The 27,284-nt window shown below is 39.9% G+C and overlaps 2 protein-coding genes and 1 non-coding gene across 4 annotated transcripts; 1 reads left to right on the top strand and 2 right to left on the bottom strand.

Annotated features, from left to right (window-relative positions):
• LOC123696785 (replication factor C subunit 3) lies at window positions 1–1,324 on the top strand. Its single transcript, XM_045643151.1, has one exon. The coding sequence runs from the start codon at window positions 116–118 to the stop codon at window positions 1,181–1,183; it is 1,068 nt and encodes a 355-aa protein (XP_045499107.1). The 5' UTR covers window positions 1–115; the 3' UTR covers window positions 1,184–1,324.
• Window positions 1,319–26,461, bottom strand: LOC123696786. Of its 2 annotated transcripts, XM_045643152.1 has the most exons (6): window positions 26,122–26,461; window positions 4,307–4,541; window positions 3,521–3,645; window positions 2,276–2,407; window positions 1,947–1,976; window positions 1,319–1,518 (listed from the first exon to the last, which is right to left on the bottom strand). In XM_045643152.1, exons 1-6 carry the CDS (start codon window positions 26,222–26,224, stop codon window positions 1,352–1,354), a joined length of 792 nt encoding a protein of 263 aa, XP_045499108.1. In that variant the 5' UTR covers window positions 26,225–26,461; the 3' UTR covers window positions 1,319–1,351. The 2 variants fall into 2 exon arrangements, with proteins under 2 accessions (XP_045499108.1, XP_045499109.1); XM_045643153.1 differs by lacking the exon at window positions 1,947–1,976.
• Trnaa-cgc lies at window positions 3,803–3,874 on the bottom strand. Its single transcript has one exon. It is a non-coding gene; the product is annotated as a tRNA-Ala (tRNA).
• Window positions 26,462–27,284: the final 823 nt, after the last annotated feature.

A 27,284-nucleotide genomic window follows, 5' to 3' on the forward strand; every position in this document is an offset into this window, starting at 1 on the left:
TGAAACTGTCAGAAACGTATAGAAGTCAAATTTAAAAAGTAGGTAGGTAATCAAAAATATTAACTGTTTTGTTTTCTTTTAATTGCTAATTAAAGTTTGAGAAAGTAGTCCCAAAATGAGTCTTTGGGTGGACAAACATCGACCAAAAGATTTAATGAAGTTGGATTATCATAAAGACCAAGCAGTAAGATTGAAAAGTCTCGTACAGCAAAGTGATTTCCCGCATCTTCTTGTTTACGGCCCTTCAGGAGCCGGCAAAAAAACCAGAATCATGTGCTTATTACGTGAATTATATGGCTCAGGAGTTGAACGATTGAGGCAAGAAACAATGCATTTTACAACTCCTTCGAATAAAAAAATCGAAATCATGACTGTAAGTAGTAATTATCACATAGAGGTTAACCCTACTGATGTTGGGATTTATGACAGAGTTGTTATTATGGATCTCGTAAAAAATGTTGCACAAACACACCAAATAGACTCTTCTGGACAACGTGAATTTAAGGTAGTTATTTTAAATGAAGTTGATGATTTGACTAAAGATGCTCAACATGCCTTGCGTCGTACAATGGAGAAATATGTAGCGACCTGTCGGCTTATTCTAATTGCCAATTCAATATCTCGTGTCATTCCTGCTATAAGATCCCGTTGTTTAACAATAAGAGTCCCTGCACCTACAGAGAGTGAAATTTCCACAGTACTTCATACAGTGTGTAAAAAAGAAGGGCTCAATTTGCCATCAGAATTGGCTTTACGAATTGCTAAATGTGCAGATCGTAATTTACGTCGTGCTTTATTAATGTGCGAGGCGTGTAGAGTGCAACAATATCCTTTTACACCTAACCAAAAAGTACCGGAACCAGATTGGCAACAATTCATAAGAGAAACTGCATCAATGATTTTATCAGAACAATCTCCAAAGAAACTCGGTGAAGTCAGACAAAAGTTGTATGAGTTAATAATACATGGTGTACCGCCAGATATGATATTTTCAGGTCTGTTGAAAGAGCTTGTAAGAAATTGTGATATGGCCATGAAATGCCAAGTAGCGAGTCATGCTGCTATGTTTGAACACAGAATGCGTTTGGGTAATAAAGCAATATTCCACCTTGAGGCATTTGTTGCAAAGTTTATGGCCATATATAAGAAATTTATGGAAGAGTCACTGGGTGATGCATTCTAGTATTTTAAAAGGTGAATATAAACAATATCTGTGATTATGTCAGTTGTAAAATATTCTGGTTAAAATTGTATGTACTGTTTTCATGATTGTTTTTATTTTAATGACTGTGTAAGATAAGGATTTAATAAAACTCCATTTCTACTTAATGTATTTTATTACTATAAATAACTAACTATATAAATAATAGTTCTTAACTGGTATTTGATTGGCGAATAATCTAAAATTATCTACAACTGTGTGCATTAAAGCTACAGTAACTTCATTAGATAAATAATCTAATACAGCGCTCTTTGCTGTCAATACTTGTTCAATCATGTATGCATCTTCTGTTCCGCCTGAAAATTAAGAATATATTCAATTATAGTTGTAGGAGGTTTCACATTCCTCACATATAATCTATAGTGATTCTTCCCATTTTTATAAGTAAATCATTGTTTTCTTTATATTATATCGTTTGGTAAATTCATCAAGATACATGCAGTGTAACATAAATATTATTAATAATGAATAAACTTAAAACTATAGGTATAATATTTTAGTATTTGAAAAGGATTAGAATTTGTGCATTTAAAAATATTTTTGCTGATGTACATATAAATAACAAGACATAGAAATAAAGATCAAAGTGTATGTGTATAAATTTTTTAATTGCGTTGAAAATATGTTAAAAAATTTAAATTTAAAATCCAAATAATTGCAGAAAATACACAAGAAAGTAATTACTATCACATAATTTTTTTATACATTTTAATATATACATTACCTATAGTTTCGTTTTCTGAATTGATAAAATCTGAAAGATGTAAAGCTGATGAGTATGTACACAGGATGGAAATATGTAGTTAAGTTTATATTATGAAGATAAGATTGAAAAAGAATATTATGTAAGTAAGTATTATATTTGTCAGGTCTATAATATGAATAATTATGAGGACAAGGTCATGAAATAAAAAGAAACATATTAAAGTAAGATGAAAGATAATGGAGATAGGAAATTTTGATTAGATTGAATTAAGAGCCAATATTCACCCTATGAAATGATTAATTATTAATTATCAATTATTAAATTTTTATGAATATGAATGTTCTTACTAGGTTGTAAATAAAACAAGGGCGTCCTAGAATTTCGTACGGCTATTCGCTCTTGGCCTATAAGTAAATAATCTTCGTTGTCGTAACCACGCTGTCCAGTCCATGAATAAGTGATGTTGGTTTCTACATCACCTGGAATATAATAATAATTATAAAGCCGAATTTATAAATTTAAGTTGTGAGTAAAATATTTTATATTGTTTTGTGGTTTGGAACATACGGGCAGATGCGGTTTGATCAGATCTGTTTCACTGATCGATTTTCTTTATAGACGAGTAGGTGATCGGACTTGAGTCATTTTTTCCGCACCGGGAATCGAACCCAGGTCCCCTCGGTTCTATGCTTACTCGTAAAGCACTGTGCCTACTCCCTAGGAGGTGGTTATATTTTATACAGTGAGAGTTGGCCGTAATTGCACTTCGCAGAGAATTCCAAATAATACAATATAATATTGAGGATATTTTACTACCCAGGTAAAGATATATATACCAAAAATTTCAGCTCTTCGAAAATGTAGGTAACTATACTAACTATGCTTATCTCTTAATATATATAAATCTCGTGTCACAATGTTTGTCCTCAATGGACTCCTAAACCACTTAACCGATTATAATAAAATTCGCACACCATGTGCAGTTCGATCCAACTTGGAACAGGCGGCGTCCCAGCCTGACATTTTGGGGGGGGACACGCAGCTGGAAAGGTATGGAATCCCCCCCCCCCAACCGTACTCGCCAAATATCGTATTCAAGTGAAGAAGAAGTGATAAGCAAAAACTTGAGAAAATCGTACTCGATAAAATAGGAAAAAATTCTTATACTGTACAATATATTATAAAAAAACCGGCCAAGTGCGAGTCGGAAGCCGTTAGCTGCTAATTTTCGCAAATTTCAACATTTGCAAGGGATTAAAAACAGATGTGCGAGTGACTCCGATTTGCACAAGTTTTTTATATATTGTACCTACAGTATAAGAATTTTTTTCTATTTTATCGAGTACGAATTTTGGGGGGGGTCATGTCCCCCGTGACCACCCCCCTGGGACCGCGCCTGACTTGGAAATCCCACGGGAAAGGGAACTATGCGGGGTTTTCTCTGAAAACGCGGGCGAAGCCGCGGGCGGAAAGCTAGTTGCTTATAAATTTATATTTCACAACATAATATCCACTCTACTCATGGACCAATTACGTACATTAAATGAACCAGTTTAACATAAAACAAGCAAATATTATTGTCCTTGACTCACTCAATTCCATTGTAATATACGATACGAAAGGGTCCGCTCTTCCTGATAGCATCATAGTTAATTCACCCACAACATGTAAGTCGCTTTTAAAAACAACACCGTTCTTTCCATTTTGCAAATTAAACCTGTAAAACCAGTAAATTAGCATATTTTATGGGAAAAACATTTTCTATATTTTTTTTTTTCGTAAACGATCAATATTTTATTATAAATGCAATCAAATTTAATCATAGAAATCTTGTTTAAAAATACTAATAAAAAATATAAAAAGGTTTTTGAGTTTGGAGATGCTGGGATTTGAACCCAGGACTTTCAGCATGCGAAGCAGACACTCTACCACTGAGTTACATCCCCTGTATTGAAAGTGTCGAAATTAACAGTCATATTAAGCTGTACAATTTATTTGGTAGACCATTTCTTTAGGAGTTGATCCATAATATTCTTTCGGTTAAAATTATAAGAGAAAGATTGTTATAGATAATGATTTATCATGAATCGTGATCAACATTAATCGAATGATAGTTTTCGTGCTCGCCCCTCTGATGATTTTTTTTTGCAATAAGTAGGTAACTAGTTACAAAATTAATTAATTTATACGTATACCGGCCATACCTATTATTTGTTTTAAATTTCTAGTCGTTTCACTCGTAAGTCGTAGCTAATCAAGATTATAGGTATCTACTATCTAGTGTTTTTAATTTCGAAAAAGTAGCTAGATTTAAAATCTACAAATTTCTTATAGGTATCTCTAAATATAGATACCTTTACATCCACAAAATAATCTACCTGCGTTCTAGAAGCTTCGTCCATCTTGCACCAGTGACATTGACTTTTCGTAACAAAAATGACATTTGGTCGTCTGGCACGGAAACTGTGACGCTATTCAGGATCATCGGGTCGACGGGGGTCATGCCCAAATGCCTTGAATCCATCAGGAAGAAAAATGTTCGTAATCCTCGGCGAAGGCATTGTAAATTGTCCGCTCGACATGGCGGGAACGGCAGAGGTGGTTGTGTTGGAGCTGAAACAGAAAAATATTTTTTAAATAATAGCGGATTATTCATTAAGATGGTATACTATACAACACTACCTACATTGATTCTAGACGGTCATCCAAAAAAAAAAGTGTGTGTACAGAGCACAAGGGTCAGAACTCAGAAGTGAAACTTCTTTGGTATCTAAAGAAGTATCGCTTTAAAAACAAGAATAAAATTATCAAATTAAATAAAAAAATTATTCATAGCTTACTTAATCATTTTACGTGATCTCAAATTATATGCTTAAATGCTCTATGAAATGGAATTCAAAATTGATTATGGATTGTGTGATTCACGGATTCAATTACACAACGGATTAGGCTATAAGCCTTTATTATTTCTATTTAGGATGAATATACCAAACAAATTTCATTCAATAGACGAATCTGATAAAAAAATTGTAAATTTGTGTTATATTTCGATTTAATAGGATTACTTAAACAATTGGAATTTTTAATTATTCTTTAAAAAAGTACCTATTTATATAGATGTCTACCTGCGGATAAAATGTTTTATTCGAATATCTATTAGCTGTTGTCCGCAGCTTCGCTTGCGTGGAAAAGATTAATTTTCATGGTATGTAGGTACCTACAAACTTTCATCCCCTATGTTATTCCTTTGGCGCTGGCGGTAGAATTAATCATATTATTTTGATTTTGTATATAAGAAAATAATAGCTACTTACCTAATATAAATAACAAAGCGAAGACACAGATAAATAATTTATTCGAAGACAAATAAACTAAATGTAGATTTTGTAAGATTACGTAAATTAATTATTTTTGTTCTAGGCCGATCTCTGTGAGAAAATTTTCCGTTAATGGGCGGAAATAATTTGGTAATACTGTTCCATGTAGGATGTCGATTAATTTAATCACTTATCTTTAATAAATTAAAAATATTTACCTAATAAATTAATAATTTATTGAGACAAGGTTAATTAACTGTGAAATTTTATGAAATTAAGTATTTACCTACTTAAGTATATAATATATAATAATTATATTATATTACTAGCTGTGCCGCGCGGTTTCACCCGCGTGGCTCCGCTCCTGTTGGTCTTAGGAGTTAGTACTTAGTACCTACTTAGCGTGATAATATATAGCATATATTACTCGTGGATAATGTAGCTGTCGAATGGTGAAAGAATTTTTAAAATCGGTCCAGTAGTTTATGAGCCTATTCATTACAATCAAACAAACAAAGTTTTCCTCTTTATATAGGTAACTAGCTGGTGCGTTGTGCGCGGGCTGCAAGCAGCCCGCGAGCCCCTTTTGCCCCTGGGTTGAAGCAATAGGGCAGTCATTAGAAAATGTGTTAGAATTCCCAGTCCATTTGTAATTTTCTGCTAACAGTGATTCCACAGTGCTTATAAATTCCCAATTCAAATATTTTCTATTCTGGAATGCTGTCGACCTTCGAAGGTGCGTTGTGCGCGGGCTGCAAGCAGCCCGCGAGCCCCTTTTGCCCCTGGGTTGAAGCAATAGGGCAGTCATTTGAAAATAAATTCGAATTTTCTGTCCATTTGTAACATCTGCTAACAGCGATTCTACAGTCAGTCGGTAATGCTTATAAATTCCCTATTCAAGTATTTTCCACTCCGGGAGGCTGTCCACCTTCGAGGGAGCGTAGTGCGCGGGCTGCAAGCAGCCCGCGAAGCATCCCAGGGCAGAAATCTTCAGTCATTTGAAAATGCATTAAAATTCCCCGTAAATTTGCTATTATCTGCAAACAGCGATTCCACAGTCAATCGGAAGTGCTTATAAATTTCAAATTCAAATATTTTCTATTCCGGGGGGCGGTTCACCTTCGAGGGTGCGTGGTGCGCGAGCTGCAAGCAACTCGCGGCTTATCCCAGGGCAGAAATCTTCAGTCATTTGAAAATGCATTCGAATTTCCTTTCCATTTGTAACATCTGCTAACAGCGATTCTACAGTCAGTCGGTAATGCTTATAAATTCCCCATTCAAGTATTTTCCACTCCGGGAGGCTGTCCACCTTCGAGGGAGCGTAGTGCGCGGGCTGCAAGCAGCCCGCGAAGCATCCCACGGCAGAAATCTTCAGTCATTTGAAAATGCATTAAAATTCCCCGTAAATTTGCTATTATCTGCAAACAGCGATTCCACAGTCAATCGGAAGTGCTTATAAATTTCAAATTCAAATATTTTCTATTCCGGGGGGCGGTTCACCTTCGAGGGTGCGTGGTGCGCGAGCTGCAAGCAGCTCGCGGCTCATCCCAGGGCAGAAATTTTCAGTCATTTGAAAATGCATTCGAATTTCCTTTCCATTTGTAACATCTGCTAACAGCGATTCTACAGTCAGTCGAAACTGCTTATAAATTACTTATTCAAATATTGTTAAATTTTTGAAACGTCTTATCGATAGCGGGCAGTGACTTTTCATAATAAACTGTTCAAGAGTTAACCTAACACGCTCGTCGCTTCGCTCCTCGCTACCTATTTGAATATTTAGGCCGGCCGCTGCCGCGACTCGCTCGCTTCGCTCGCTTGGCTCGTGCGATAGGTAGTTCAAAAGTTAACCTAACACGCTCGTCGCTTCGCTCCTCGCTACCTATTTGAATATTTAGGCCGGCCGCAGCCGTGACTCGCTCGCTTCGCTCGCATGGCTCGTGTGGTAGTTCAAAAGTTAACCTTACACGCTCGTCGCTTCGCTCCTCGCTACCTAAACTGCTTATAAATTACTTATTCAAATATTGGTAAAATTTTTGAAACGTCTTATCGATAGCGGGCAGTGACTTTTCATAATAAACTGTTCAAGAGTTAACCTAACACGCTCGTGGCTTCGCTCCTCGCTACCTATTTGAATATTTAGGCCGGCCGCTGCCGCAACTCGCTCGCTTCGCTCGCTTGGCTCGTGCGGTAGGTGGTTCAAAAGTTAACCTAACACGCTCGTCGCTTCGCTCCTCGCTACCTATTTGAATATTTAGGCCGGCCGCTGTCGTGGCTCGCTCGCTTCGCTCGCATGGCTCGTGTGGTAGTTCAAAAGTTAACCTTACACACTCGTCGCTTCGCTCCTCGCTACCTAAACTGCTTATAAATTACTTATTCAAATATTGGTAAAATTTTTGAAACGTCTTATCGATAGCGGGCAGTGACTTTTCATAATAAACTGTTCAAGAGTTAACCTAACACGCTCGTCGCTTCGCTCCTCGCTACCTATTTGAATATTTACGCTGGCCGCTGCCGTGACTCGCTCGCTTCGCTCGCTTGGCTCGTGCGGTAGTTCAAAAGTTAATAAATATTTTCTACTCCGGGAGGCTGTCGACCTTCGAGGTTGCGCGGTGCGCGGGCAGCAAGCAGCCCGCGGTGCCGTCTTTTGCCGTTGCTCTTCAATCACCCTTCCTACTATGGAAATTTCCATACAAAATTTTCGAAAAAAAAAATTTCGCTTTTTAGCAAAAAATTTTATGTGCCTGGAAGCGGACCAAGTTTTTAAACATTTTGTACCTTGGTGACCCCAACCTACCTGTCACCGATTCAGAGAGCCGTTGAATTTCGTGATGTATGGAAAATGGAAACCGGGGGTCGGAGAGAAATTCTAAGTATGAAGTTTTGTAAATCTGGCCGATTCAAGCACAGAAGTCAATTTTCAGACCGATCGTGAAGTAACCGGCGCCACCATCTTGCCTCGAAATATCGGCCATTTTTGAAAAAAAAATTGCGTCCAATTTAAAATTTCTCGATTGCCCTGGTAGCGCCCCATCTTCCTGATCATTTTTTAGTTCTACACCCCCCACCTATCTCGCGCCGTTTCGGAGAGCCGTCGAATTTCGCGTTGTATGAAACTCGGAAACCAGCGATGCAAACTCGATTATGAGTATGCCAACTTAATATGCGGCTCGATTAAAGCCCCTGTGCCAAGTTTCAGCGCGATCGGACCAGCGATGGCCGTTTTAGAATTTGTATGGCGGCGGCCATTTTTTCCGCCATTTTGAATTTTTTTCGCACTCTGTGGTAATTGCTCGAGGTCTACTACAAGTTTAGTTTTAGCACCCCAGATGTAGCTGCTACCGTTTGCGCGGGCCGTTGACCGTCTTCGGGAGATGAGGGAAAGTTTAAGATTTCGGATTTTTCTGGATATCCTGGGAGCTGGGCGAGTATGAATGCATCATTGGTGTATTTCTCCATTGCACCACCTCGTCTAAATTTACGTTTTTATGTTTGCGCCAAAAATGGAAAAATTCCAAAATCGAGCGACCCACTATGGCTCCCTGGTAGCGTCCCAGGGTGGTGATCATTTTTAGTTCCGGGACCCCCCACCCAACTCGCACCGTTTCCGCGGGCCGTTGGATTTTACGTTGTATGAAAGTTGGAAACTGGGGCCCGGAGCCACTCGAACGGGGCACCGATCGATTCGCCGGCTCGAACAGAGCACGTGTGCCAAATTTGAGACGTAAGGATTCATAAACGGCGATTTTGGCAAAGTACGGCGGCCATCTTGTTTTCGCGAAAATCCCCATTTTTCCACCTCCCCTGGTAATCGCCACCAGTTCCGAGCATTTTTTGTTCAGACACCCCCCCTCCAGGTGGCACCGTTTCTGCGCACCTCCAGGGGTCCACTCTCTTGTCCAGGGTGTTGGAGATGTCAATATTTTTCCGGTGGTCACTCGGCGCACCTCTACACGGTCACGTCGAAATCCCCCCAACTTTCCGCGTAGTTTCCGAGAAACCCGATGTCAGTCAGTCAGTGAGTGGTAGTGTAGCTTTATATATTATAAATATTAGTGTAGATGTACATCCCGTGTGGAGTTTCTCCCGTGTGGAGTTTCTCCCGTGTGGAGTTTCTGGTCTCCTATCGGGCGCGTCCCCAGGTGGCGGATAGGGGGAGGCCTCCCAGATATGGGGGGTACCGGAGGTATTGCCGGCGCGGACCAAAATCAGCTTGGAGGAACTCGAGGGCTATATGCCTTCGTCGCAATTTCTGCTCTGCAGGGAGTTTCCCTGTGCAGTTGCTGGGTTCGAGTTCGAACAGTGCTGCTGTTGGCGGCGACGTATGGTAACCAGTGGTTGCGGACGTTTTAGTCCTACTGGGCGAGGGGCTGCTCTGCAGCGGTGGATGGCGATTGCTACAATCGCGGCGCGGCGGGCTGGGCGGCAGGTTTCTGGCGTCTGGTAAGGGGCTTCGGCCTCCCGTCGGGCAACCTGTTACCCGTCGTAGTGTTGTTGTCACGTCTAGCAGCTTCGACGGACCAGGGGGCTTGCCTTAACCGGCCGGTTCGAGAGGAAGGACACCTCATCAAAAACCCTCAAATCTGCGTTTTCAGTCCAGCGGCGTGGATTTCCTGTCCCTTTTGGACAGTTTGGCTCGGGAGTGCGTGAGCTTTAGCTGTGGCCTCCCATGGATACCGCCCGACCTCCATGGTGTATAAGGGTTATCCGGGTGCAGGGGGCACCGCCCGGATGGACTTTTTATATCCCCCATACTCGTGGGAACAAAAATGTCACTTAACCCGGCCCCATTTAATGACGACTTTAGCAAAATAAATATGGACAATGATGGACAATATGATTCGGATGACGTTAGGACAAGAAGGACGAGAGCTGTGATGCTTTCAAAATCAAGCTCAGCCAACAGCGTGGTGGATCTGCAATCCTACGAAAAAGGAAGGCTGTGGCGGAAGAGGTCCCTGGATAGGAGCCGCTCCGGTTCAGATTCAGAGGATGGAATTGGGGATTCAAAAATCCCCTGCCAAAAAACATCAAAAAGAGGGAAGGGCCGCACGCCGGGTACGTGCGCCGCTCGGCGTGCAGCCAAACTGGACGCGGCACGCAAACTGGAGACAGAGTTGCAGGCTGAGCAGGAGGTCGCGGAGTGCGCTGAGCGCATCGAGGCGACGCGTGCTAGCGCTCCCCTCCCCCCCATACCAATAAAGGAAGGGAACACGGCGGAGGCTCTTAGCCTCCGAATTGCGGAAAATTTGGCCGCCATTGAGAAGGTGCGGTCCAGGTCAAACAATTTGAAGACCACTTTCAAAAAAGCTCTCAAATTGGCGCACGACGACATTGAATTGTCGGTGGCACAATTCAAGCGGCTCACAGTCTCTGAGGAGACACGGCTTCTGCAGGCGGACAACTCCCGCCTACAGGCCGAGATCGACTCCCTCAAAAGGGAGCTCGAAAAAGTGAAGACGTCGCAAAGCGTACAAGTGTGTCCTCAACCGCGGGAACCTGATGCTGACCTGGTAGCTTCCATTTTGCGCCAGGTTGGAGACATGACTAACGCCAGGTTTGAGGCCCTAGAGGAGCGTCTGCTGCCGGCTAAGCGCTTAAGACCGGCGCTGGCGGCGGATAACAGGAGAGCGTCATTGGAGGGCGTCCAACAGGCGACCCAGGACCTTGTCACTCTCCCACCACCAGCAGAAAAAACGTATGCAATGGCTGCCTCGGTACCGCAACCGGGCATATCGGCGACGGGGTCCACTCCAAAACGGGCCGTGAAGCATGCTGCGGCTTCAGTCGGGAAGACTGCATTAAAGCAGCAAGTGGCGGTACAGGTTGCATCGACGGCCATGAAGCCGAAGCCGAAGGCCAACAAGAAGAAAAAAGCGGCGTCGAAAAGCGCGGCGAACTCAAAACCCGCCAGCAAAGTCGCGCCCTCCACATCAGCCCCATCCTCAGACCCCCTCCCGCAACAGCAGCCAAAAGAAGGATGGACTGTTGTCGGGAAGGGCGGGAAGAAAACAAAGGGGGCCAAGGCTAAGAAGCCTGCGGCGCAGTCTCGCAAAAAGCGACACAAGCTCCACGTTCCCTCTTCCTCGGCTGTCGTCCTGACCCTTCAGCCGGGAGCGGAGGAGCGTGGCATAACCTATGCCAAGATCATGATGGAGGCGCGGCGTGGGATCGATCTTGGGGAGATCGGCATTGGTGCGATGCGCTTTAAGCGTGGTGTTACCGGTGCCAGGATATTGGAGATACCTGGTGCTTCCAGCACAAAGGAAGCGGATGCTCTAGCCACCAAATTGCGGGAGGTATTAGGCGAGGATAATGTGAAGGTGACCAGGCCAGTGAAGAGCGCAGAGTTGCGAATTACTGGCCTGGATGACTCGGCCTCTGCTGAAGACATTGCGGTCGCGGTCTCACACGCAGGGGAGTGTTCCGTCGAGCACGTAAAGTGTGGTGCTCTGCGTTCTGGCCCGCGGGGTGCAATGTCAGCCTGGGTGAGCTGTCCAGTGACCGCGGCGAAGAAGTTGGCGCAGGTGGGGCACGTTCTGGTGGGGTGGGTTTCCGCAAAGGTCTCATTAATCGAGCAGAAGCCCCTACGCTGCTTCCGCTGCCAGGAGCTAGGCCATGTAAGTGCTACGTGCTCATCACTCGCGGATCGGAGTACCATTTGTTTCCGCTGCGGTGAAATGGGCCACAAAGCGGGTGAATGCTCTGCTGCCACTGCTCACTGCGCCCTTTGTGCAGAAGCAAAGCGACCAGCAGAACATCGACTTGGAAGCTTAGCCTGTAAGGCCCCCAAGCCAAAAAAAGGCGGAATGCGGAAGCAAGATGGCGCTCGGGTTCCATCACGCTCTGCTATGGTGCCTGCTGAGGTGCCGCAAACGGAGGCAGCTATGGAAACGCAGTAATGGCCCCACTGCGTTTCCTACAGGCCAATATTAACCACTGTGCTAGGTCCCAGGATCTTTTACTCCAAAGCCTGGCAGAGTGGGAGATTGATGTGGCGATTGTGTCTGAGCCGTACAATGTTCCCGCCTGGGATAACTGGGCGGGTGATCTGGATAGCTTGGTGACACTAGTTGCACAAGGCGGTACACAAATAGAGCGAGTGGTCAGGCGACGGGGCTGCGTATCAGCGGTAATTAACGGATACACCGTCGTGGGGGTGTATTTCTCGCCAAATCGCTGTCTCGCTGATTTCGAGGAGTTCCTCGTCGTGTTGAGAGATATGATCGACCTCGCGCAGCCAATGTCTGTTCTCCTGGCCGGGGACTTCAACGCCAAGTCCGTGTCTTGGGGTTGCCGGGCAGGTGACGCGCGAGGTACTCTGCTTGCAGACTGGGCGGTCGCCTCTGGGTTAACACTTATTAACCGCGGAACAGAGCTGACATGCGTGCGACAGAGGGGTGGCTCTATTGTAGATATCACCTTCGCGAGCCCTGCTCTCGCTCGTTGTATTCAGGACTGGAGGGTTCTGGTGGACGTGGAGACGCTTTCGGATCACCGCTACATCCGGTTCAGCGTCTCCATGCCCTCGACGGCTCACAGTCGATTCCCCACTGGTGAACGCCGTCCGCGCTGGGCGCTTGGAAGCCTAGATAGGGAGCTTCTCATTGAAGCTGCCATAGTGCAAGCCTGGCTCCCGACGCCGCAGGGTGACGGTGTTGATGTGGAGGAGGAGGCCACTTGGCTTGCCGATGCAATGGCGCAAATCTGCGACGCGAGCATGCGGAGAGTGCGGTCAGTTCCGCGAAGGCGACAAATGTACTGGTGGTCCGCCGATATCACCCAGCTACGCGCTTCTTGCGTAGCTGCGAGGCGGGCGTACACCAGGCATAGACGCCGTAGACGGCGTGACGAAGAGGAGGAGGCGCGGTTATACGCCGTCTACAGAGACTGTATCGTGTCTCTCCAGGGCGCGATAGGCACAGCAAAAACTCGCGCATGGGAGGAGATGCTAGAGGGTTTGAACCATGAACCCTGGGGTCGGCCTTACAAGAGGGTGAGGCAAAAGCTTCGCCCTTGGGCCCCGCCCCTATCTCAAACTCTGGAGCCTCGATTTCTGGAGCAGGTGGTGACGTCCCTGTTTCCGAATCGGGGAAGACATTCTCCTCCGCCGATGGTATCCACAATGACTGTGCAGGAGGAGTATGCTGATGAAAATGTCCCGGTGGTCACGCGTGACGAGCTTGCAGTGGCAGTGGAGCGGCTCAAAGCAAAAAAGACCGCCCCCGGCCCTGATGGTATCCCAGGGCGGGCTTGGGTACTGGCGCTAGAGTCACTTGGACCCAGGGTGGAACAGCTCTTCACAGAATGCCTTCAACAGGGCCAATTTCCCCGGAGGTGGAAGACCGGGAATTTGGTCCTGTTGCAGAAGGACGGACGCCCGCGCGATTCGCCCTCGGCTTACAGGCCGATCGTGCTGCTCGATGAGGTGAGCAAGCTCTTTGAGCGCGTTTTCGCAGCTCGCCTCATCGACCACCTGGAGGGAGTGGGGCCGGACCTGAGCGAAAACCAGTTTGGATTCCGCCGGGGACGGTCCACCATTGATGCGATCGCTGCGCTGCGTGAACTCGCAGACAATGTGGCTGATGAAGGTGGAGTGCTTTTGGCGGTGTCTCTTGACATCGCCAACGCTTTTAACACGCTACCATGGAGTTGCGTAGTTGAGGCGCTCCGCTATCACAATGTGCCCGAGTACATGGTGCGATTGCTGCAGTCCTACCTATCAGAGAGGGCTGTGGCGTACCCCACACGCCGTGGATGGATGGAAAAGGAAATGTCGTGCGGTGTTCCACAGGGCTCGGTTCTTGGGCCTCTCCTGTGGAACATCGGTTACGACTGGGTCCTGCGCGCCACTTATCTCCCGGGTGTAAGCGTGCTTTGCTATGCGGATGACACCCTGGTGACTGCGCGTGGGGCCTCGTATAGAGACGCGGCCCTCCTTGCGACCGCTGGTGTGGCGGAAGTTGTGCGCCGCATTAGAAGACTTGGTCTAGAGGTGGCCCTGGACAAGTCAGAGGCGATTTTGTTTCGTGGCCGTCGAAGGGCGCAGGCTGCTGGATCAGCAATCCAGGTGGGCGGTGCGTCCATCAGCGTTGGTCCCACGTTGCGCTATCTGGGCATCGTGTTGGACAGCAGCTGGACATTCGTGGAGCACTTCCGCCGCCTAGCCCCCCGGCTTGTTGGGGTGGCCGGGGCACTTGGAAGTCTGCTCCCGAATCTTAGAGGGGCTGGGGGTGCGTGCCGTCGTCTTTACACCGGCGTCATTCGCTCCATGGCCCTCTATGGTGCGCCCATTTGGGCTGACTCTTTGAGCGCCCGTACCAGACCCCTATTGCGTAGACCGCAGCGGGTCATGGCGCTCAGAATCGTGAGGGCATATCGCACGGTGTCCTTCGAGGCCGCATGCTTAATGGCGGGGACGCCCCCGTGGGACCTGGACGCCGAAATGCTGGCGGACGTTTATCGCCGCATCGCCGCGTCTAGATCGCATGGGATCAACCCATATCTGGAGCAGGTCCAGCAATGGAGGGCTGATGCTCTCGAGCGGCGTTTCATTGAGTGGAAACGTCGGCTCGAAGAGCCCAGCGCAGGAGTAAGGACGGTCGAAGCAATCCGACCGGTCCTACGTGAGTGGTGCGACAGGCGGCATGGGGCCATCACCTTCCGCCTGACACAGGTACTGTCCGGACACGGTTGTTTCGGGCGGTACCTGTGCAAAGTCGCCAGACGGGAGCCGCAAATGGCTTGTCATTGGTGCGACTGTCCGGAGGACACGGCAGACCACACTCTCGCCGTGTGCCCCGCGTGGTCAGAGCCCCGTGCTCGCCTAGTCGCAGTCGTCGGCCCTGATCTCTCCCTGCCTTCCATAGTTCGCGAAATGGTTGGCGGCGACAGATCGTGGTCCGCGGCTATCACATTCTGCGAGTATGTGATGTCGCAGAAGGAGGAGGCAGAGCGGGTCCGCGAGAGAAACCCTTCCTCGGATCCGATTCGGCGTCGTCGTCCTATTGGGCGTCGTCGCCGTGTCGCGGCCGCTTTACACGGTCGCGACCTGCCTCCCTGATGATGGGCACCGGATGGTGGAACGGGGATATAATCCATCATCCGGTGCGGAGAGGCGGCGTGAGAAGTGTTCCACTCACGCCGCCCCCCTAGGAAGGTAGACCTGGCGGCCTCCCGCCACATTCACGTTGGGCCTGGAGATAGGCTGCCGCTGACGGGTCTGCGGACGCGGTTCTACCGAATACCCGCGGCCCCGTCTATAAAGCGGCACGGCGGAACACAGTGGAGTTTAGTCGGTAGGTCCCTGCACTCAGCAGGGTGAGTCCGACATAACCCAGGGCTCTTTCCCCGAGTGCCCTGGGTATGCTTAAATGCATTCTCCACTATAAAAAAAAAAAAAAAAAAAAAAGATGTACATCATACATGTGACTCATCTGAGTTATGATCGATCTAACGAGGCAATGGAATGAAACGTTTGATATACTTTCAATGAAGACCAAACGTTTTTTGTTTGTGAAAAACTATCTCAATTTAAAAATTTAAAAGCCTCTACCATTCGGTATTCCTCAGTGACATAGAATTAGTTCAGGATACATCGCCCATTTTTGCAAGTGACTACTATCAAGCTGATTTTCCGTTTGTAGCTTTATTTTGATGAGACACCGAATAATTTTTCGTGTACGAAACTCTCGATTGTGGGAGCTAACAGAGATAACAAGGATAAAATTTTTTGATTTGATGGTTCTCAAATATTTATTACGCAATTTGTAGGACAATATGTCTGTTGAATTATATAAATATTAACTAAGTGAAAACAAAAAAATCAGCTTATTAGTAATCATTTATGATGACCTCGTTATCGATACACTTTGGAAAGGGGGACTCTTTGAACAACCCGTAGATTTTGTAGGACAAATTTTTTTTCGAATAATTTAGGTAATTATCTTGAGATTGTACAAAAAAAAATTCAGTTAGTAATAAATATTTGAGAACCATCAAATCAAAAATTTTTATCCTTGTTATCTCTGTTAGCTACCACAATCGAGACTTTCGTACACGAAATTATTCGGTGTCTCATCAAAATAAAGCTACAAACGGAAAATTAGCTTGATAGTAGTCACTTGCAAAAATGGGCGATGTATCCTGAACTAAATACGTTATGACTCAGTTAGTCATAGGTTTTTACTTATAAAATATATCGTTATGAGTCATGTTTTGGAAAAATAATAACATACAATTATGTCACATTATGTCTACCATATCCACCTAGGTACCTACGATACTCAAAGGCCAAAGCACATCGTAAATAGTGTGTTGGTCCTGTGAGTATATTTTTTAATAGTCCGACTATGATCTAACATAGGTTATTGTTATTCTAATGGCGTGTAAGCGCGATTGTATCTCAATAATAATTATAGGTACATTACACAAAGATTAATGGGGTCATTGGCATGGGTTACTTAACAGTTACAAAGCTGTCAATATTAATAGAAAATAACATGTCACTTAAGAATTGGCCTTGATTGAATTTGTTAGCATTTACATCAGTGTTATCTTTGTTACATTAATCAAAAACCTGTTCTTGATAAAATTTTACATAGTGGGTATTCATAGCACAGTTACATTTTTTTTGGTTGAGTACTGTGCCTAACGGTTATAAATAATATAGAATTATTTACATACAAATTAAGAACCTGCGCCATTGAAAAAATAATCAGGACGTAGGTATGCTCATTGGTCATTGCTCATGTTGTGTGAATTAAGTATTATAAGTGTTAGTTAGTTAAGCATTCATGTATGTATTTTTTTTAAATAGTAGGATAAGACTACCTAACTACTAACTCTCTCAAAAAGATCGATACCTGTACTGACTATATTATTACAAACTTACCTATACGTATTATTATTGTCATTTAATCTATTTTCTGAATACTAACCTAAGACTTAATATTTGTACCTATTTACTATTGACGTATTGACCTCCTTTATAGCATTACACTTTTGTTTAAAATTCAAAGTATGGTAATGTTTTATTTTATGCGAATATATTATTAGGATATAATTGCAGTTTGCTAACTTTATTTAAATTACATTTAATTAGCATGAGGCCTTTTATGAAATTGGGTTTTATAACTAGGTAGGTATATCTTATATTAATTAAAATTACGAATCTAAAGTGAAACTTTAAAATTATTTGGTAATTTACGGAACAATAATTATGAAGTGGCCTTATATTCATTTCAGACTGAATAAATTATGATAGTTATGATAATATTATTAAAGGGGTAAGAAATGTATTCTCTGTTGAGATGGCACCTGCCGTCTGCCACCTACAATCTACATAGGGTCATTGCGCCTGTTCGCGTCCACCTGCCTATTCGCGTCCATTTTGCGGATATCTTTTAGAAAATTCACGAAAATAAGTATACTTTATGTAAAATTGTTATAAGAAAAATTTCCGATAATACCTCAATGTATAAGAGACATGCACACTTATTCAAAATATGCCTGCGCACCGCCTATCCTATTTAAAAAAAATATTTAATTTTGGCTATTAAACGAGAGAGCTAAAACGCGCGGGATTTTGAAAAAAAAATAGTGCGCAGTGTCGCGTTTGACGGTAAGTATCTTATTGTTAAATGTGAATTTTTGAATATGTAACTGTATCTTTACTTTGCTAACAAAACATGGAATAGTATGGATTATAAATCAGCTTATTTCTTTTACAATTAATAGCTAAAATAAGGTGGACGCGAATTACTACACCGAATTTGTACAACTTCCATTTTGCGTCCACGGTGGGCGCAAACTATAGATATAGTGCATAACAATAGAACATATTGCGTCCACATTGTTTTTCATTACGTAGCAATGAATTGTTTGTTAAAATATGTAATTTATAATAGATTGTAAATTTTTTAATAAGACCACAAGTTGATAATTTAAATTTTCATTCAAATTAGCAAATTTTTATGCTATTTTTTCATTTTAAAATGGGTATTCCAAGAATGAGACTAGTATCTTTGAGAATGAGAGTCAATATGTTTGTGGTTAAGAAAATAATATCAACAAAAAAGAAATTTAATTCATTAGAAACTAAAAAATAGGGTAGAGGTGTATGGTAATCTTAATAGAAATTATTATTTATTTACATAACGTAACGTTGTTTTTTGTTACTTTTTAGTTCTATTTATGATCAAAAGATAAATATAAATAAGTTTTTCCAGTTTCCTTACAGTGAATTATATTAATAATAATGTTGATTTTAGGGTTCCGAACCTCAAAAGGAAAAACCGGAATCCTTGTAGGATCACTTTGATATCCGTCCGTCTGTATGTCCGTCTGCCGGTCTGTCTTTCTGTCAAGACGCTTTTTCTCAGTAACGCGTTCAGGTATAAAGCTGAAATTTATATTGAATACTCAAGTCTACGGTCCCTTGAAGCAGTGAAAAAATCAAACTTATAAGCCAAAGAATTCAAAAGATACAGCCGTTTATGCTGCAAATTTTCGCAAATTTCGACATTCGCAAGGGAATCAAAACCAACAGGGTACTTTACGTGAACACAGACACTTGAAGTTTGGTACGAAGCAACGTCTTATAGCACGAATAAGGGAGATATTGAAAAAATAATCATTTACAGTTAAAACATATGAAAAAAAAAAACAGGTTAATACGGAACCCTCGTTGTGCGAGTTCCACTCGAATTTGGCCGGTTTTTATTAAATAACTATATTCGTAAATTAATAATTTATTAAAATCTAATTATTTTTATTTGCATTAATCTGATAAAATATCACCCAATACACTCTTAATTCTTTTTCTAAGCTGGTGGACGCGAACTGGTCCACGGGTGGACGCAAACTGGAATTTTTGGACGCGAACTGGGTAAAACGCCTAATTCTGCTATTTATCTAGATAAATAAAAACCACATGATATTTCCAACACAATTGAAAGTAAATCTTATAATAGACTATGTAATGAACACGTTACATAAAGGAGAATGGCAAACTCCCATAGGACTCTGGGCCTGATCGTTACACTGATGATTTATGGGTGATTAAATAGATAAAAATATACAGACTCTATGAATATAATAATTATAGATCTTTTCTATGGGATAGCAGAGATATTGGGATATTGATTAAGATCAATTTTGAATATAACGTTACTAAGGCCCTTCTGCCATTAGGTACGATACTTCTAGAATACGATACTCGCGTAGAATACTACTTAAATATTTGCTGGCTACCCGATGCTCGCATATTATGCGACTGAAAAATGACTAAATTCATCATTGCACAATGCCTCGTTTTTGTGGACCGACGTTATAATAATAATAATTCATTTATTTATTGCAACAACTGCAGTTACGTCGTTATGTCGAGCAATCAGCAATTCCAGTGACGAAGAAGCTCTTGCAGTTTTTCTTTTTTATAGAAATAGAAGACGCCAACGTAAGAGTAAGAAGTACTGGATTCATCCATATATTGAAAGAAACATAATTTGTAGAGTTTTTGTAGCCGAACGAGAACTACAACATGATGATTAGATATTTTTATCTTTCTAACGAAGAGATACGCGCGAGAGTCGAGACGCGATGCAAAAGCGACCGATACGGTGAGTAGTGCTATACTAGTCGCGGACGTGTAGGATACCAGTAGCGTAGTGTGCGAGCCTACATAAAAATGTATGTGAGATACTCCGCGGCGACTAGTCTCCGAGACTTGCAGGATACTTGAATCGCCTATGCGTATCGTAATGGGAGAAGGGCCTAAAACTTCACTCAAATGTCAAACAACAAACATAAACAAATCACTCATCACTGACACAATTATGATTAATAATTTGACATTTTATTAATGGCCAGCTACCTAAATAAAAATGTTATAATTATTATTGATTAAGTAAAACATGTTTTTATTTTATAGAATGATCTAAATAAATTAAGATTTGTGTTAAAAATAAGTTAAGTTTTGCTTCTGATTTATAAAGCATTTGAATTCAATAAAATTAAAAATAAAATATAGACATTCATTCGTATTAATCGATATATTCGACTTTTTTACTCCTGACAACACTGACAATCTCTGCTTGATAAGACCGGTAGTCATAGAAATCTAAATAACAATGCCGGTAGTGAACACATTATCTTTTTTTTCAAAGATTTGTTTTCCCATAGAATCAGAAGTAAATATTTTACCAAGAATTACTAAAAATAACATAATGAATTTTAAATATATTATGATTTCTGTAACAGTTAGGCCCAGTTTCGCCATTCTCCTTTTGCGTTGAAATTTGTTCTGGAACATTTTTATTTTCTCCTTCAAACTTTCCAACTGCACTAAGTGGACGCGAACTGGCGCAATGACCCTAGCAACATTACTACGAACCTACATCTTGTTTATTCCTAGTGCATTCGTACATTAACTGCAGAACCATAAAAAGCTACAGTTTGAAAAGGAATAATATAAAGTTTACTTATATTACATAGGTACCTATCGGAAAATTGCAGCGTACCTACTGCGTAGGTACTCATGACATTTATAGATATAATATGCAATCTGAATCTCTGGTAATACATAGGTACATACTACATTAATTGTGAATAGGCATAATATCTTATGGTATATACTAGTTTAGTGGTGAAAGGTCTTACACGGGACCTCTCACATTGAAGTTAAGAAATCTTGTATAGATGAGCATACAGACATTTTAATCATAAAATTGTAGATGATATCTACTCGAAACATTATTAAGTTAGGCCCAAGAAAATGTCTTCAATTTAAATTTATGATTAAGAGGAACTAAGTAGATTTTTATACATTTGATGAGTGGTTTTGAAAATCAAACTCAAAACTAAATCTTGTTGTTGAAAATTAAAGGAAGTTAAAAAATTTAGGTAAGTAAGTACGATTTTAGGATAATATGAAATAAAATGTTGTAACTACTAGTCCATTGATACAAGTTTATTCCATCGAATTTATTCAAATTTGAATTTATATACGGATTACAGTATGTGTAACAGTTACTGGTATAAATTATGAGGGTTAGCACACAAATAATTTCAGTGTTAAATTTAATTTTACAAATGCTTTGTAAACCGCACATTATCATAACATTACATACAATACCTTATTATGAACAGCTTAATTCAGATTTTATTGTTTTTTGTCGAAATTATAAGTTATGTAATTTTGAGTGGTGCGCTATATATTTGGATTTTTTTTTCTTTATACGAGGTCAACTTATGCAACTTTTGCATTAAATATTAGTAGCTGTACGGTTCAAATTGTAGAAATTAATTATAAATTAAGAAACCAGTTTCCATGAGAAAAAATATTATTTTTATATTTACTTTATCTCGATTATTTCGATCCCATAAATTGAGTGGATGTTTTTCAGGATTTTATTTGAAACGTTACTTACCGTAGTTAATAAAAAAAGACGGGTTGCACTCCGGGAGTGCCGGCAGAAGTGAAAACTTGATTATTAACGTTCAGCATGTTTGATATTTTGGAATGGTATCCGTCTTACGCATGGAATATAAGGACTAAAAAAAAACATCCGTCTTACGCTTTTTCGATCAGGCCACGTGTCCTGACGCGAGTTTAAGATTTTATACCCAACGCCGCTAAAGAAGTTTTCACTTCAATATTACATCATTAACACATAAATAATTTGAGTAAATCACTAGGTACATAGTATAAAACAAAGTCGCTTTCTCTGTACCTAATACCTACGTCCCTTATATGCTTAAATCTTTAAAAATGCGAAACGGATTTTGATGCGGTTTTTTGTAATAGATAGAGTGATTCAAGAGGAAGGTTTTAGTACCTATAGTTTAGTACATAGAATTTTAGAATTCTACAAAATATTACCCCATCCCCTCTAAGTTTATTTTTAAGCTACATTTTAGATACTAGGTTGGTTACTTGATACATCTAACCCATTTTCCAGTAAGTTTGAAGAGGACTATAAAATATCATTATTGCAACCATGTTGCTTCTTTTATAGTTATTTTTTATTACCCTTGAACTTTTAGCCTGAGAAGACATACTTGGTCGGTGACAAGCATTTTGCTTCTGTTTTAAGAACTAATCTGCAAATGTAATCTGATATTTATTTGATGTGCATTCTTATTTATAATATTATGTATAATAAACTTAAGCTGATAAGAAGAATCCATCGTACTGGACTTCTTTATTTTGATAAATTTAATAGATTAAACGCTACAGGGTTTGTTTAAGGTAGGTACCTACGTTAAATACCTACTACAATAACATAATCGGAATTTGATTTTCTAATTATTAGAAAATTTCCATTTTTTTTAACTAGGTATCTATTAGAATCTAATAGATAGTTAAAAAAATGGAATACCTAATGTTTAATTACTGAGTTCGATTTTCATATTTTCGCCGAATATTAGCAACCCTTTTTGTGGTGGAAAATGAAAACACTAAGTATCTTATAGGTATGCTTTGCATTTTGACCGTTCTTCTTCTACTATATTCTATTTTTTAGAACCACATGGTCTTTAATCTACAACACAATGTGTGACTCGCTGTTGAATACAGTATCTAACCTCGCTGATTTCTCTCAAAGTTGTTCTTACGCTGTTGGACTGATTGCCTTATTTAAACTTACCTCAACAACCATCTCAAGAGAATCTGATTAGTGATCGGTTGAGGTTCATTAACTTTAGCGTTGATCTTGATTTTGATCCATCAATTTTTATACACACATCGATTGCTTGATTTATATAAATTATAGAAGTGTTGATGCAATAAAAACATCGTGATAAAATGTGTGGTGAGCATTCGAACCATTTAATTTTATGCAGATGAGTCGTACAAAGTATGCTTAGAATTTTCCCCCACTGACACCCAATGTAAAACAATCGGTGGGTATATCATTAAGTACTGATCATATATTATATTACCTACATAGGTATTATTCATACTTATACAAGTATAAAAATCATACATGCTTAAGGAAAACCAATTGGAAAATGTAACTTAGTTGTCTCGTCAATCCAGATATGCATGATTAAATTATATTTTTAAATATTCTTTTAGTAAATAACCTGATCATATAAATCGAATATTATCTAAATTTCCTTATAGTTTTAAAGTGATTAGTGCGAATTCGACATGCATAGGTACCTACAGTCGGCGGAATCAAACATTCCGAATACTGGCAACCACACCCATATTTATGATCAATACATTGTGTAATACCTATTATGGTAACAATTTACCTATTATGGTAACAAAATGCATTATAATTCTAGGTACTGTTAGGTCGAGGTGTAAGGCATAATATATTATAATATTGTGTATAGGTAAGTACTATATAATATACAGTGTGTAGTAGACTGATGCATGATGTGGTTAGGCCTGTGCAATGGGCCTACCGGAACCAAAATCTTTTCTAATTCTTAGTTTCACATAGGAACGTTTCATATTCGATTCTCACATATTATATAATAAAATCTGTCTCCACTATAGTCTATAATTGATATTTTCGAACAAACACAAAGAAAAGAAGGAATAAGGAAATTGTGCAACTATCTACAACATAACCTAAATAAAATATTTAAATGATCCAATAAAACCTGATCCCGAAATCCAGTTATTGAAATTTGCACACCCACTTCATTAATTCATTATTTATTAGATATTACCAATCACAATAATAATTTACTTCGATAAAATATATTCTATCTACTGAGTGAGAGATATTGTATTTTCAAACTTGAAACTTTTTATTCTATTGGCACACTAGTACAATAGCAAGGTTTTATTTTAATGCGTCAGCCCCCGGAATCACAGACACAATAGAAAATCTATTGTGTTGTGGCCCGATCGGGCCGCTCGGTGGTCAATGATGAATTAGAATTGAATAAAATCGTACCTAATTGGCATAGAATTCACTAGCTTTCCGCCCGTGGCTTCGCCCGCTTTGTTTAAAATCTATTAAATTCTCCTCGATTATTGTGACTGTGCCTATCCCGATCTTAATGAAAACCAATTAGATGCTCTCGAACGCCTTCAGAACCTCGGTATAAGGTACATATTCGGTTTGCGAAAATATGACCACGTATCCCACTTCCGTACGAAACTCAAATGGTTGCCAATACGTTCTCGACGGAATGCTCGCATGCTTCATCTTCTTTACGGCATATTGTTTGACGCTAGAACACCGAACTATCTTAAGGAAAGATTTATATTTCGTCACTCCAACAGCTTGGTATTGAGATCTCCTTACTCCCTTTTTCTTCTAATTCCATCTCACCATTCTAACTTTTACCATCACTCTTTTACTATGAACGCTATTAATCTTTGGAATTCGTTGCCAGATTCAATCAAACATGCACAAACCATATCTACGTTCGATAGTTTGGTAAAAAAATATTATCTTTCGTTATAAATTTATCTATTATATTTTAAATTTTTTTTATACTATTTAACATTGTATGTATTATTATTACATAATATGTAGGTATATATATTGGTGTACTATATATAATATATATATATATATATATAATATATATGTATGTTATTTTATTTATTTATTTATTTTAAATATTAAGTGCTCTTTTGCTCACACCTCCATAAATGTATTCTTCCAGCATTTTCCAATATCACAGGTTGCCTGGTAGAAATCACTTGTAAGTGATAAGACCGCCTTTTGTACATTGTTTCTATGTGCTGTTTTTTACTCTGTTATTTTACTTGGTGTGCAATAAAGAATTTATTATTATTATTATAAATTATATATACCAAAACCTTCCTCGAGATCCATCTATCTCTAAACACTGCATCCAAATCAGTTGCGTAGTTTATAAGCAAACACAGGGACATAGCGACAGATAAAGCGACATACTGAAATGATGATGAAGATGAAATGTAGAGACACGTAAATATTTTGTTTCAGTAAGTATATTTATCTAAGTATAAGACGTGTTGCTGTAATTTTACGAGAATGTTTTAAGTGCATAGATTAATCTATAGATTATATATATAATTATATATTAGTGTTAATCTATAGATTTTCCTGACTGACCATTAATTAAATCAAAGTATGTGATTTATGATAGAGCATAAAAATCTAAAGTATTATAATTAATCATTTAAGCTCTAACATAGATACAAAAACATTTATGTTTTTATATCCTGTTTGTGTTGACGAGTATAAGGTAGGTATGTTAATTGTTAACGCATAGACACGCACGTGATTAAACATATTTTCAACTCTTATAAAGATTTAATTAATGAAAATTGAAAGCCAAAACAGTAATTAGAGCAGTTCTGTACATCAAATTATTTTTAAAAAGGCCAAGCAATCTGGATGTTTTATAGACCCCAAATAAAATGGTGATTTTTTGTGTTCGTTTGTGTATGCGTCAATCAGATTTTTGTGTCTCTATGTTGGAGGCTATAGAGTGGACATAGGCGACTTTTTACTGCGAAACACCTCGTTTCCTTGGGAATTTCCTTTGACTACGCGGGTGAAGCCGCGGTGGAAAGCTACTATGTATATAGTTATCATTGTTAAATGTGAAAAATAAAGTATAAAATTATTTTTGAATGCGGACACAAAGTATGTAAGTAACTAAGTATAGAAATATTATAAAATTCTGCTTATGTTGTTATAAATTATAATATTGATTTATCTTTTGATGAATCTTTTCTAATATTTATAAGTATTTTAAAGCTTTCGTATCGGTATCTAAGTTTGACTTTGAAAAATTAATATAAACGTTACCTACTAAAACTTTCATAAAATATAGAGTTCAACAAAAATATGAATGTGATATACAAATATTATGTAAACTATTATATTAGAAAATTTTAATTATACACTTACCGGGTTCATAGTTCCTAAACGTTAGGAACTGACCGACACAAAAATGCACACAACACGAGTATATAGTCAGAGCGACGACACCACGCAAACATTTGAGTAACATCTTGTCGCAGCCTCCAACTTTGAAAAAGGACCGTCTCACCGCACCACTTTTATATACTGAGTTTTATTTTTTAAAAAGCAAGCAACGACAAGGAGTGATTGCCATCCGATGGAACCGTTATAGGTCACGGTTTTAATCCAATTTCGCATTTTTTACGTCATCCCTTCCAGTCAGAAATCCCGAACAAGACAACGAAAATGCGTTTACTATACGTTGATGCTTACAATGTTATGCGTTTAAGGTGTAGATAAAGACTTGATATTGCATAGACTGAGGAAATACCTTTGGTGAATGGCGCATTATAATTTGAATAATTTTGTCATATTTATACACTCGACATTTTACTTATATGTTAAGACAAGTATTAATGATGAGGCGAATATACCTGATATTATTTATCAATAAAATAAAATAATAATATAATATATACGATACCACCCACATACAGAATGTAGGTAACCTTTTAGTGCTATTTATAAAATTTCTGTATAAACCCTATACTATAAACCTAATTGTTTGAAGGGTTACCAAATACGTCTTGATCTTTAAGGGAAATATTTGAAGTACTTATTAAGGTATGGTATCTACTATCTATGTCGTTTGGCAAGTTTGGCTTTACTGTTTGAAGATTAATAATTTTACCAATATCAAAGAATAGGTACGTTATAGGTAATATTCCCTATCGTAATAATATTGTGCTAGAATAAAAGTGATATTTCGTCCTTCGCGTAAGGTTAATTAAAATTTCATAACATTAACATTCTCAATAGTAATTAAAGTGTGTGCTATGCTTTTGTTGCAGTTTATTAGTTTGGTTAATTGGCATAAAATGAGGCGTATTACTTCATAATTTTAATTTAACTCCCTAAATTATACTATATAATTAAATAAACTATAATTTTATTTATTCTGCATTGCAATTGCGGGTTTGAAGACGTAAAATAATCTATTCAAAATAACTAATTTATATGCTGTTTAACCGGCTGATCTTATTTTCTGAACTTACTATTTTGAATTGACAATTTTTACAACTAGTGTTTAGTATTTTAGTAGTTATAAT

The sequence above is a fragment of the Colias croceus genome, chromosome 13 (genome assembly GCF_905220415.1).
Source record: "Colias croceus chromosome 13, ilColCroc2.1".
In the NCBI taxonomy this organism is placed as follows: Eukaryota; Metazoa; Arthropoda; class Insecta; order Lepidoptera; family Pieridae; genus Colias; species Colias croceus.

Coding starts and splice junctions, on each gene's coding strand:
- LOC123696785 (XM_045643151.1), top strand. CDS start 116: ATGAGTCTTTGGGTGGACAAACATCGACCAAAAGATTTAATGAAGTTG.
- LOC123696786 (XM_045643152.1), bottom strand. CDS start 26,224: ATGTTACTCAAATGTTTGCGTGGTGTCGTCGCTCTGACTATATACTCG. Junction 2,408..3,520: donor GTATATTACAATGGAATTGA/GTGAGTCAAGGA, acceptor ATTATATTCCAG/GTGATGTAGAAACCAACATC. Junction 1,519..1,946: donor TTCAGAAAACGAAACTATAG/GTAATGTATATA, acceptor CTTAATTTTCAG/GCGGAACAGAAGATGCATAC.